We start from the raw sequence: 13,980 nt of genomic DNA on the forward strand, positions 1-13,980 counted from the left end.
CATGTGCGGTTTCCGGAGATGTGTTGCAGCCTCCAAATCTTGGCTAGTGACGCTGATTCCTGATCGACTGTGCTGCTTCTCGATCGTCCATCTCTTCTTCCTTCTTGTGTGAGCGGATTCCACTGCATTGCTTGGCCTGCAATGCATTCATTATCTGCTCGAATCGTATGTCCAATCCATTGCCACTTACGTATAATAGGGTCTATATGTTCCTGACCTGTCTTTCTATATAGAACCTCATTGGATATTCGGTTGGGCCAGAAAATTGTTAGGATGTTGCGAAGACATCTGTTCACGAAGGTTTGCAGCTTTCTTGTAATGGCTGAAGTAATCTTCCAGGTGCTGCACCCATAAAGAAGCACAGATTTAACATTTGGGCAAAAACAGTCGTAGCTTTGTTTTTATGCTGATAAGAGTTATTCCTCCAAATTTTCGACAGTATACCGAACGCCGATTTTTCTTTGCCGATGCGGCAGATGATGTCTTGTTCGGTTTCGCTTTCGATGGAGACGATAATTTCAAGATATTGAAAGCTCTCCACTTTTTCCACCGGACAATATTTATTTCATAGGATTGTCGGGTTCCGAGGCTGATCAATTTTGTTTTGCCGGAATTAATTTTCAGCCCCACGACTTCTGCTTCTCTTTTCACACTTGTTGAAATTTGATGAAAGATATTGATGTAGACGATATTTATTTATAAGAAGACGATGGTGCTCACAAATGGCCGGCGAAATCTTGTCATATTACATTTTGTGACTTTTTGTTTGAGTCACATGAAAGATTAAGATTATACAGATGCTCGCAAATCGATTGGTTGTGATAATAGGAAACTTTATGAAAAGGATACTGCAACCGTATGCATTTTTTCATTGGAAATAGCAAAATTTACTTTTTAAAATTAAATAAACATGTCTTAAATTCTCTTAGAAAATTTCTTGAAATTTGATTGAAATCGCATCAGAACCTTTTCAAATTATAAGCACCATACAAAGTAAAATAAATCTTATGTTTAAAATGTGATATAAACATATGTAGCTACTTAGTGCTTATGCAATATGGTTAAATTTAAGCAATATGTTGTTCCTTCGTTCTGCCATTTTAGTACATACTTCAACAACACGTGTTTCATCTTCAAAAATATGCAAATATATGCTCAACCTCAATACAAAAACACTTCCCAAAAAAAAAAAAACAAGAAAAAACAAACATACCCAACATAATAAAAGTTAAATATTAACAACTGAAATACATTTCCCTATCGATTTTTCTTATGAAGCTTGAATGAAACATTATTATTATTTTGTTTCATTTCGTTTCATTTTAACACCTACGCATTTCCTGCTTTTTGCTTTTTTCTTCTTATATCCTTAAAGTTGGTGGAAATGAATATAAAAATTTAATAACTTGCGCCCCAAAGTACCATTAAGAGGTGAACCAAATTGTTTGTATAATAGTAGAAAATAAAACCATCAAGGTGAAAGCTTAACACAATAAATAGGCAACAAGAGAGAGAGTAAAAGTGTTCACGGGCGGGCTTGGTGTGTAAATTATAAAACGTTTACCTTTGTATCAGGTACACTAAAAGACCTCCTCCAAGGTTCATCAAGCAGAGAGAGATTGAAGTTTTTAATTTTTTTTTGTAACTGCTCATTAACACAACATAATGAAAATAAACTTATTTAAAAATAGATTTTTGTGTGTTGGGACAAAATAGTACCTACAGTGGTGGTCATTCTTACATAATTAAGCCACAAAACGAACAAACATGGGCGAAAATGAAAGCTGAACTCAATGTGCCAAAAAAACCATCTGGAAATTCCAAACCTTGTTAAGGTAACCCCGATCTTAGATTTTTTTACAGTAAATTTAGGAATACACTATCAAATAATAACACTTTTCAGGACTTATAACGAATTAAGCTGCATACAACTATTTTTGCTGAGAATAGAAGTGGATCCCTTCTTGGCATCGCATCGGTCAAATTTAGGTCCCAAAATCAATGACTACCATGTAGAAATACCGGTACAAACCAAAGGAAAGGAGGAATGCAATTGGCTATTTTTCTAGAGCATAAAATAACGGTAAAAACGTAAATGATTCAACGATGATATCATCTCCAATCAATTTCAATGCTCCACGTTCAAAACTGTCCAAGAGGCTTAAGTAAGTTACATCGGCCCAAAGTAAGTCTTGTAGATGATAGCCAGATTAGAGGGGAAGACAAACTTCTTGCATCGCCTTAGGAAACCCAAATATCTTGCGGCATTTTTGGCGATATCGCGTACGCAATCGTGCTACAAAAGGTTGTTGGTGATAAGATACCGAGTGGCAAGGGGGGATAATCTCGCTTTGGGTTTTCGAAGCATTCAATTCCACGCGGGTTTTTATTCCCCATTTCAAATGCTGTTTAGGTCGGAATTTAATGAGTTTATCATATTTTGTCGTTGCAGTTCAACATCCGAAGAAAAGGGATGTGAGTCTGAAAACGAATATGAAAGCTAAGGCTCCTATCGTCAGCGAAACAATGTATTGGATTAGAAGGTGCAGACAGGAGATCATTGATAAAAATGAAAAAGAGTGTTGGAGATAGAACAGAGCCCTGGGGCGTACCAGCATTTATTTTGTGGTTTTCAGACTTGAATCCATCCAATTCAACTTGTATTGAACGATTCGAAAATTAATTACTAATGCAATGAAGGAGGGATTCATGAAAACCGAAATCACGCCTTTTCGATAAAGGATTCTAATACCAAACCCCATCAAAGGCTTTTGAAATATCAAGTAAAATAATCTTAATTTCTCCAAAACGATTTAAAGATTTGCTCCACTGTTTAATGAGACGAACCAAGAGATCACCAGTTTTCATGACATTGGAAAAAAGGGAAGTAAGTGCAATGAGCCGGTAATTAAAGTGTGAAGAAGATTTGTTTTTTTGTTGGGATGGGCAGTGTTGAAGTATACGTCTAGAGAACAATAGCGGAGATACCAACAGGACAAGCGGATCTTCATGCGTTAAGATCTCTTAGGACTTTTTTTCACAGTACGAGTGCTAAAAAAAGATTGTTGGTAGAGAATCACTAACGCACTCAAGTATAGGCGCAGTTATAACAATCAATGACAAAGTTGAATTGGCGGCGAACTGCCAATCAAAGAGATTAGCTTTATCTAAAGAGCTAACAAAAGGAGTGTCATTGCCAACCAGCTTAGGAACCGAGGAAGAATTTCTCACTTTCTTACGAAATTTTATCAAACTAGATCGACCTTATTCATTTACACGCTGTCTAAGTGGCCCAGCTAGGTCTACAATCGTTCCATCTTTTTCTCTAATTACTGCCTAATCATATTTCTCTCGAAACAACTCTAGGCGCTTTCATCGGCTTTTGTCAAAGTTCATGCACACAGGGGGCGATGTTAATCAAATCACATTACTGTACATTATCTTGTATAGAGCCTTTTTTACATTAAAAGGTTCGCTTTGAGTAGTTTCCAACATTTATCAAGCAAACGGACGAGTTTGGTAGGGAGGCCTAAACTAGACATGCCTCTGTTTAGTTCTTTCGATGACGAACGTTGACGATTAAAACGCTGTGTGTGTGACAATGTAAATATTTGATCAACTGTGGACTTTTTTGGTGAGTTATTCTGCGTTTGATCTCAGCGCTGGTGTTGATTTCTGCCTTTACAGCGGAGCCTAGGTAGACGAAGTCCTTAACTACCTCAATATTACGTCTGTCGATGGTGACGTTTTGAACAAGACGTCGGTGTTGTAGGTCCTTTCTTGACGACAGCATGTACTTTGTTTTGCCCTCAATAACCGTTAAAACCATTTTTACCGCCTCTGCTACAATACTTACGAAAGCCGCATTGACATCACGCTGAGTTCTTCCGATTATGTCAATGTCATCAGCATATGCTAGTAATTGGACAGACTTTTGAAAGATAGTGCCTATAGAGTTGACGTGTGAGCTCTAAACTGTTCTTTCAAGCACGATGTTAAAAAAACGCATGACAGCGCATCACAGCGTTCTGTTAAGTTGTTTCCAACCTTTATGGAGCAGCGTGAATTTTCCATGATGACCTGCACAAACAGACGAGCTTGGCAGGGATGCCAAAACTAGACATGGCTCTATACAGCTCGTCCCTGTAGATGCTGTCATATGCGGCCTTGAAATAGATGAAAAGATGGTGGGTGTCGATTTGGTGTTCTTGGTTTTACGGCAGAGAAGATTTTATAGACAATGTTAAGTAGACTGATTCCTCTATAGTTGGTTCAGTTTAGAGGGTCTCCTTTTTCAGTATCAGTCATTTCTTACAGATAAGTTGGTGCATGCTCCTGACCAACTTATCTCCAGCTGCTTTAAAGAGCTCGGCATTCAAGCCATCCGCTGCAGCGGCTTTATCAGATTTCAGCTTAGATATGGCAATCTTTACTTCATCTAAGTCGGGAGGACGGAATTATTATCTTTTGTCGTCTATGTTGAATGGACTATCCTGCCTGACAGCGGAATTCGGTTCGTCGTCGAAGTTATCAAAGTCTAAAAAACAGTATAATTCGGGAATAAGGGATTGTTGGCTTAAGTCATCTGCAACGAGAGAAATTATCCTTTCCACTGACTGATAGCGACATTCGGTTCATCGTCTGCAGAAGAGATCCTTCCGTCTACTCGGCATTGATTGTGCAGTTCTACTATGATGTTTCCACTTTCGTCTTTGCGACCTCCAATTCGAGGTTTATTCACTCTTTTAAAGGGTTAATTATTTGTTATATAATTAAAAAAAAGAATTGCATTACTTGAAAAATGTAATTTTCCTTAAAAAACTTAATTTTTAACTAAAAACGATAACTCAAATGACTTTAGCTTCATTATATGACCTCAACTGTACATATTTATATATATTTGTCTACCTCAACCCAACTTAAGCAAAGCAAAGTTGTGAAGTAAAGAAAAAACTCTCATGTAAATGCCAATTAAATTAGATCAAGTGCTATGAATAATATCATTTATATAACTTCATTCACTTTGACAAGAGAACGAGCTTATTTAATCGATGCAAAGTATTTTTGGTTTGACTAATTATTTAAAATAATTCAAACACATTTTGTGTGCTTTTAATCATCGAATGTACTTTTATTTATTTATAAGTTCTCCAAAAGATGGCTCAGAATCAATTAACCATGTATATTGTATGTACAAAAAAATAACCTCAAAAATGTGCTTATTCATATTTTTATTAACTGGAATCATATCAGACGAGAGTAGAAAATGTTTAAAAGTGTGAAATTTGTTATTTCACGCCGCCGCCTCAGAGCAGTGTCATGCCAGCCGCCGCTGCGACGAGTGTAGGCGTCACTAGTCATCAGCTTAGAGTTATTATCGACATTAATAAAAAAAAACTGTGCGCCTGTTAATATGAATATTCGTTAACAATCAGATGCAATGTGCGTCTCTCGTTCATAGGTCGTTTCGCTTGAATGTGCATTTCCATGACAATCACTCCCTCTCTCCTGTTTCGGAACACTCCACTGCTTTGTGGGTAGATGCAGCCAGCAGCACATGGCTTTACTTAGACTTTTCAAGTAAATTACCTTCCATGCAAAAGAAAACCAGTTTCAGTTTCTGTCATAATGTTTCCCTCCGTAGGAAGGTTGGAACAACAAAATGCCAAAAATAAAGAACAATTTTTGGAATTGTTTTTATTTTGTCTTTTGGTTAAATTGTTGGGTCAACATTATCCCCACCGTTGTCGTCGTCGTTCTTCGCCAACTGACTGACTAACTTAGATATAGTTAGAACCAGTTATTGTTGTGAGGGAAATATAATAAAAGGAAGATACCTACGTTACGACTTACGAGTAGCAACACTTTGTTTTGAACTTTGTGATAAACTTCAGCTAAATAATTGCCTTTCACAATTGAGTTTCAAAATTGAGTAAGAGAATAGAAATACAAAAACACACAAAATCTTCTCACTGGCTCACTCACTGATTGCTTAGAGTGTAGGTATGATGTCATACATTATGAAGCAGAGGTGTTTTCAATGTTATCATTTCTACTGAATCTTCTGTTGCTTTTTTTTTAATGTGCTGAATTGTTTTTATTAATTCAATAAAATAAAAAGAAACATGAAACATTTCGATGAAGAAAAAGAAGTTTTGTTCAAAGCGAATCATCAAAAAAAAAACACACTCTTTTTCAATGACATGATGAAAAGGTTTTTCGTTTGGCAATCAATAAAATTATTTAACTTCCGTGGTCTTAGATATTTTTTATTATTTGATTTTATGTGATTACCATATAAAACGCACGATTTAATAATAAAATATTGATTTCATCCTTTTCTTTTTGTTCATTTCAGTTTTCGGTTTTGGGTGAAAGCAATAAGTATAAAATGGAAAAAAACAATAACATGACTGTTGCATATTAACAAAAGCTTTTTAGATATTTGGGAGAAAACTATCGTCTGGCTTGAGGTTTATATCTTTTAATAAATTAAGTTATGGGTCTATGAGTTTAATTAATTTTGTATTTTACAGTTGTTTAGTTTGAAGTAACAAGTCACCTAGAAACCAGGAGTTCTAATACTTTGGTTATCCAGATATTCAAACAGTTCTGGATTTAGGAGTGGATATTTGAACTGTCGGATCTCAAGTCTATTAATTAACATTATCAGAATAAGGTCCTTTCAGTTGGTCTACGTTCTTTCGCAGTAGATTCATTCAATGTGTTCCTAATAATACGAGTGAAATATTTTCCAGATCCAATTCTTGCTGAAATTTATTTTCAAATGCAGCTCAGTCTTAATATATTTGTTTAAACCTGGGGTGGAATCGGCTAAGGTGATTGTTGACAGTCGAAATAATCGAATTTGATTTGTGCAAGGTTATAGTCAAATTGATACCTAAAAAGCTGTCACTAGAAAAATTTGATAGTCATTTTCCTACAAATATGTCGTTTCTGAATAGAGCTACTAGACGCTTACAAAAAAAGAATGGAAATTTGTTTCAGTTACTTTTTAGTGATTTTCTATGGTAATGGAGAACGCTGAAATATTTTTCTCTTACTCTTACTTTTTTTCTCTCGGTTAAGAACACGATCTCTAGGGTTGTGGACCTTGTGTTGGAAAGTAGTGGGGAATTTTTGTTAAAATTAAGTATTTCTATGGTGAAGTAAGGATCCAACTTGAGAAGTAAGACTTTCCTGAGAACTTTTATGTATTCTAAAAATATGGATGCCAATTCCTTTGCTCATTTGTGCCATGTAAACAAAATTATATTTTGTTTGTTTCGGTTTGTCATGTAGCCTGCAATTATGGAAGGGGTTTGAACTTAACTTGGCTTGAGCTTATTCATAACCTAGTGGAACTTTCCCCCTCGAAGTTTATGAATGTTCTTATAGATTTTAAGTCTGGGATTTTTAAATCTCTTTAAAGCTGACATTGAATGTCATATGTCGAGACACATACCTAAAGCAAAAGAAGGCAAACATTTGAAAAGTGTCTTTTATTATTAGGAATATAAAAAATGAGCTGAGCCGTTAAGAGCCTAGGACGTAGTATTTACCTCTTTTTTAGACAATTGTTAAAATTGCATGATTCTATTCTATTTGGTGGAATTCTGTGATGATTGAATTTGAACCTTTGCTTGAAGTAACATGTAAGCAATGACCAGGGTTTTGCCTAGAACATTAGTAGGGTTTAAATATTACAACAACTTGTTTTAATGGTGCCACCAGATTCCTTTGTTTGTAGGACTAAATCTTTGGTTCGTTCATATTATAGAAAAACTTTTATAAAGTCACTGAGATTCGAACCTTGACCAAGTAGCTTACAAAGCCTTAAAGTTGTTGTTGTAATATTCAAACCCACCTTGAACTTTTTCTGTTTGGAAAAAATACCGCTCAAGCGAAGCAATTGTGGCTACACTCCATCAGAAACAACCGCTTGTTTGCTGACTTCAAACGTGCTGCTTTTTTTCATTGTTCACCACGTTCAAACAATAACGTGTTGATGATTGTAGGCAGTTTTTAACCATTTTTAAATATTGCCGGTAAGAAATGTTCGCTTGAATAAAGAGTTTGCCGCTGAAATCGAGACCTATTTTGAGGCAAAAGATAAATCGTACTCCATTGGAAGGATTGTGTTTCTGTTATTCTTGATGAAAATAGCTAAGTATAAACAAAAATGTGTTTATTTGTTTGGCACGAGACTTTTCAGTTGATATGTTATATTTAATTATTTTATTATGTTCTTATGCAAAAATCATTCATTTTGTTTAGGTATTCCAGAACCTTTTTAATGAAAATTGTTTGTTTCATCTTAACATCACCAGATGTTCAGGCGTAGAAAAAAAATAAGTGCACCGTTTTAATCATGAAAAGAAAGCTTATGAAGTTATACTATTGGATTCCGTAAAACAAAATTTAGTATGGTTCCTTCCATCTTTGTCATTACTCGCATATAACAATGATTGAGACTTTTATGCCACTAGGCTTTGGGATCTACGTGTACTCAGCGAAGCCGACATTTTTAACCTCCGTTTGACGAAAATAAGAGAGGAGATAAATTGACAACAGAATCCAACTGAAACAATGATTTATATGTCGCTAGAGTACCAAGAAATAAACTGCAAGTAGCATATGGTCGGCTCCTGAACCTTGCTGGGTTTCGGGAAATGTATGGCCCAAAAAAAGACTCTTTACAACTAACCAGGTCTTAACTACCTTTATTGATTGTTACTCTAGCAGGTCACATCTCAATGGGTACTCACATGAAAAGAACGAAATCAGCTTATTTGATTTATGTAGACGGTGGAGTGATATGCTCTGGGGTCATTGCCGATAATTCTATCTATTGAAGTGGAGTGCTGCGAGCATTACTTCTATAATGGCTATAGTTCTTTCTCTAATAAATGCCTTTTTAAAATAAGTCTAACTTGTTTATAAATAAAATGGCGTGGAAATTATTTCAGCAATTAGGATGTTATTCTGACAGAAATAAAGCTTCATACATTTAATGCAAGAGCAACCGAACAGATGCTCAATAAAACATTGTTTTATAGAGATTTGTTTTAGATGCTTGAGAAGCAATATCGATCCTTGTTTTTATCGGATATGTGGAAAAAACTGCCGTTATGGTAATGACGATCGCTATCGAGGCATGCTGACTCGATTGTTTTTTTCCTAAAATTTAATCAACTATAAATCGACCACATTTGGTTGCCACAAGACGGCGCAAAGCGTCACAATCTGCTTTAGCATCAATTTAATGGAAAATAATGTTGGTAACAACTTTATTTCCACAAGTGGTAGTGTAAACTGGGTCTCTCGTTTGTGCGAATAAATGCCTTTCGATTAATTTTGACGGGCTATGTTAAGCCATTGGTTTATGCCAACAAACTGACAACTCTTGAAGCATTAAATTAAATTGGGTGGCGCAACAGTCCGTTGGGAACCAGGGCCTAGTGACTTACAAATATCAACCATTCCAGTGTGCGAGTACTGTTGTCAGGAATGGAAGGGACCTACAATTTTAGGCCGAATCCGAACGGATTTGTCAATTCCTCGCAAGAGGCAGTACCCGAGAAAATTATTTTTTTTTTAAATTAAGTTGGCATAGGCAGTGATTGAACCCAAGACCCTTTGCATGACAGTCCAACGCACTAACCATCATGCCACGGGTACTACCTCTTGAAGCATTGGAAGCGATTATTTAAGTCAAAAATAACGCCATACACAAAGATAAGAACTTTTTGGTTGGTTCAATGGACTTAAAACTAATAGGAATTTCAAAATTTCTGTCTTCTTATACCTATTATTTAAAGTTCTCGAGCTCTTAAAAAATCAGAACCATATAAAGCGCCACAGAAAAACTGATGTGTTTCTTTTTCAGTAACAAAAATGTCGTCCTTAATGAAGTGAGGCATGCAATTGCTTTGAAAGCTTTTGAATTAGAAATAAACTTAACTTTGGTTAGATAAATATTGCATGAAGTTATAGGTACCTACATAAAGTTTCAAGTTGTTATAAGTATATTATTACCCTTATTTCGTTGTTTTAGTAACTTTATACGTATTTCAAGACTAATAGCATTGATTATTATTGAACCTGCATATCCAGGTAGTTACTTCCAAATTACTCTGCTTCTAATATCGTGTAACTCAAATATTTTGTAAGATAAAATGAAGAAAAAAACTCGAGACAAAATTAAAGTAAACACAAGGTCGATTGAAAAGAGCTTTGGACAAAGACCTAAGTAAGCTATATAGATTACTACTTCTTTTAACAACACACAAAATCAGAGAATAATGCATACAATAGGTTGGTAAGTATTTCCTTGAGATACACATCTAGATATTGAAGTGTGTGTTCTTGCTTTATCTACGCTAAATTAAATCTACCACAATTGTCTACCGCTAGCGTAGCTGCCGCTGATACTGCTGCAGTGCTTCTCAATGCAAGCAAAAAGATAAAAAAACTACCTACTTTTATTAAGTTGCTTACACAAAAATGCCGACTTCACATAATATTTTTTCCTTCTTCTTTTCTCTGCAGATACAATCATTATGTAGGCATGAAGAAAAGAAAAGAATCTCTCTAGAGTCTAGAGTCATCGTTCGTCAGATTCGAGTGAACAAAGAGGACATGACATTCTAAAGTACCTTCCTCTTGATGTTTTACAGGTAGAGGTAGAAGTAGACATTTGTTTTAGTTCCTTCCTAAAGTTTTGTATCCACTCCAGTTCAGTGCCAGGAATTTTTTGTGTATATTAATAAACAAAAAGAAAAATGGAAATATATTCAAAACGTCGTAGTAGCTTCTTATTGGAAATAGAAACAACAATAATGCACATTTATTACTCTAGATAAACTAGATCTTCTAATTGGTGACGCAGCTGACGACAGTCAGTTAGACTTTCTGAATAGTTTTAATATGCAAAATATATAGTACAGCAATTACTATTTGTGAAATCGTTATAAAAATATGACTAAACGTCTTCCGTTGTTCCAGAAAACAAATGAAACATAATGAGATCACAATATAAATAGAATCCAAAGAGAAGAAGAAAGGAAACAATTGGAAGAAGGAGGAAAGAAAAGTCGGATGCATGAGCACTATTCCAAACCCACCAAGAGCCCACAAAATACAAATCAACATCAGTCGGCCTCTGGGCCCATCAGTAGGTAATCGATCTATTTTTAAGCATTTAAGCTAAGTAAGAACTTACGTGGAGTTTTTACATAAATATAGAAATGATTAAGTGTGTTTTATTCCCACAGAGAATATAGAAAATATATATTTATGTAGACAACAATAAATCGAATTGGAATTGCCTCTCATTGCAACTATGTGCGACTCCGTGTCTCAATCACGCAGTCCGTGTGGCAGTGGCAGACGTAATTTAGTAAATTTTCTCTAATTTGCGGTTTTGCGGGGATGATGACTCATTCACTTGTCATACAAAAACTTGGGCTGGGCGGGGGAAGAAGAAAAATCTTTTTCTCTCAGTCTTATTATTTTTGCACATGCAAAATAGCCTAACCAACAATCAATGGAGATTGGAGATACTTGAATCGAACAAATGGACATACGTACAGACAGAAAAAGATTAGATTAAAATACTTACAGCAATAGAAATGCAATTTTCTTCGGTGCTATTGGGAAACTTCACGACGAACTTGGATCCAGCTTTTTCCTCGCTGTCGTTGAGCGGTCGGAAACGACACACCACCCTGATGCTGTCCTCCGCAGGGATTTCCCGTTCGGCAGACATTTCGACACTCGACGCAAATAAATTTTACTTGGAATTTTATTTTTGTTTTTTCTTGTTAAAGAACACAAATTATTCTCTTCTAATTCTAAACGTTCTAACGACCACGAATCGTAGTTCTTTATTTTGTATGGATTTGTCTGGAACACTGGAACAAAATTACAGAACAAGGATAATTGATTGATTTTTTCGATTTTTCCTTTGTTTGTGAAGCAAAAGAGGGACGACGGACGTCGCGAAGGCGAAAACCGAAAAGAAAATTTTTATAAAAATTTCTCGTTTTCGTTTGCCTTTTTCCGTTCTTCTTAGATTCTTCGTTCTTCGTCGACTGACAGTGACAGAGTACAGAGAGAAAAGAAGAACAGAGAACACACGAGCCACGACAAAAGAAAAACACTACGACCGATATTTTACGAATGGGAAACCTAAAGGAAAAATTGAAAAAATATAAAAGAGGAAAAACGGCAAAAAGTATGTTTTTTGGCCTAAAAATTGGGTTTGTCTCGCTCTTTTAAGAGCAAGCAAAACAACACCGTGAAACCGATATATAGAACTTTCACACGAAAAACAACAGAACAAAAAGAGACAAACTACTTCTGAAAACCGAACCGAACAGAAACTAATCGATAAATTTTCTTTTAAAAATCGAATTGGTTGAAATTCGATTCAATTGGAATAAATTCGGAATCAATTATTTATCTAGATATTTATTTTAATGAGATTAGAAAAGGTGTAATAATAAAGCACTTGAATTTGCAATTTTTTATTTATTTTGTGTATTATTTTATTACAATTTACAAGACAGAAGACGAGTGAGTAGCTTTTTCCTTCGCACTCAGCGCTGGTCTTTTGCGAAATAGTTTTTAGAATTGCTTTTTTAACTTGATTCGTAGTGAGTGAGTGACGTAAGAAGTATTGCCAGATGGTTGAATTTTGAGAGAAAAGTATGAGAGAGAACGAAAATGGATGCGTTTGAGGCTATTTGGATGTTGGCATTCACACAATGAGTCTATGTCACTGAATTATTTTATTTTTGATTTTTGCTTGATTTACATTTATTTCCATCTGCAAATTTGAAGAAAGGTAGATCTTAGTAAAAATTAGCCAATAATTTAATAAGTGTTAAATCTTTGTCACTGTATATAGTTTTGATTTATTAAAGTCTTCCGTTCTTAAATAATCAATAAATAAGAACGGGTCGAATTGTTCTTTTCTCATTATTCCTTGGTTATCCTTATTTAAGGGTTTAATTTTCCTAAAATTTAGAAAACTTTAAAATAAAATGTCACAAAATTATTATGGTCGAGAAAACGCTTTAAGTATTTGTTTTTTTTTTTTTTAAATTTAAGTAACGAAGAATAAGGTTTTGCTAAATTTATTAACTATTACTAATTTTCTACAACGCAAAACTTAAACACTTTTATCTCAATACCGCATTTCCTTAGTTTGACTGACTCATAAGTCAGATAAGTCTGAACTTATCTTGTAAATACATTCTATATGGAAGTATATAGGATATATACAATCGCTTATATGTTATAAATAATTATCTAATGATTTTGTAAAAATATTTTTTCGTTTTCATCCTAGGAATGAAAGTGTAAAAATCCTACATACGTCTATTGTAGGAGGTATCATTGCCTTATTATGATTCAATAAAAAACCCTGCAATTTTGAAATAAATCTCTTACACAAATTTATTGTAAGCAGTCGTTTTTATTTTTAATTTAAGTAACCAATCTATAAATGTACATTCAACAGATTTCAAATAAAGTACATGTACTCGTATAATACAATTCAACATATTAAATAAATTACAACTTACGGAAATCGGTTCACGTTGTCCATATAGCGTATGATGAGAATCAATTGACAAGAGCGGTCTGCAAGCAGTTAAGCGAACTCTCACAATCAATAGTTGAAGTCAAAATATCATGAATAAACATGACACTATACATTTTTCTTCTCGACTCAAGAGTTTGTTTTCCAAGTAATAGGCATTTCAAATCATAAGAATGTTGGGAACCTCCTCTATAGTTTTCAAAAATATTTCGAAGAGCAAATCTGAGAACTTTTTTTAACATTTTCAATTCTCTTTTTATTAATATCAGTTGTAGGGCTCCAAACAATACAGTTATATTCAAGAACAGGACGCACAATACTGCAATATAGAGATTTATTAGTGTAAGGGTTCTTAAATTCCAATGAGTTTC

General features: G+C 34.7%; 1 protein-coding gene across 1 annotated transcript in view; it reads right to left on the reverse strand.

The window, feature by feature from the left end:
* LOC129951650 (kinesin heavy chain) overlaps window positions 1-12,649 on the reverse strand; it is a 28,471-nt gene extending 15,822 nt beyond the window's left edge. The window contains exons 1-2 of the mRNA XM_056063898.1: window positions 12,559-12,649; window positions 11,624-11,915 (exon numbers count right to left, since the gene is read on the reverse strand). Coding sequence (XP_055919873.1) covers window positions 11,624-11,770 — 147 coding nt within the window. The 5' untranslated portion in view covers window positions 11,771-11,915; window positions 12,559-12,649. The remainder of the gene's footprint in view (window positions 1-11,623; window positions 11,916-12,558) is intronic.
* Window positions 12,650-13,980: the final 1,331 nt, after the last annotated feature.

The sequence above is a fragment of the Eupeodes corollae genome, chromosome 3, assembly GCF_945859685.1.
Source record: "Eupeodes corollae chromosome 3, idEupCoro1.1, whole genome shotgun sequence".
Taxonomy (NCBI): Eukaryota; Metazoa; Arthropoda; class Insecta; order Diptera; family Syrphidae; genus Eupeodes; species Eupeodes corollae.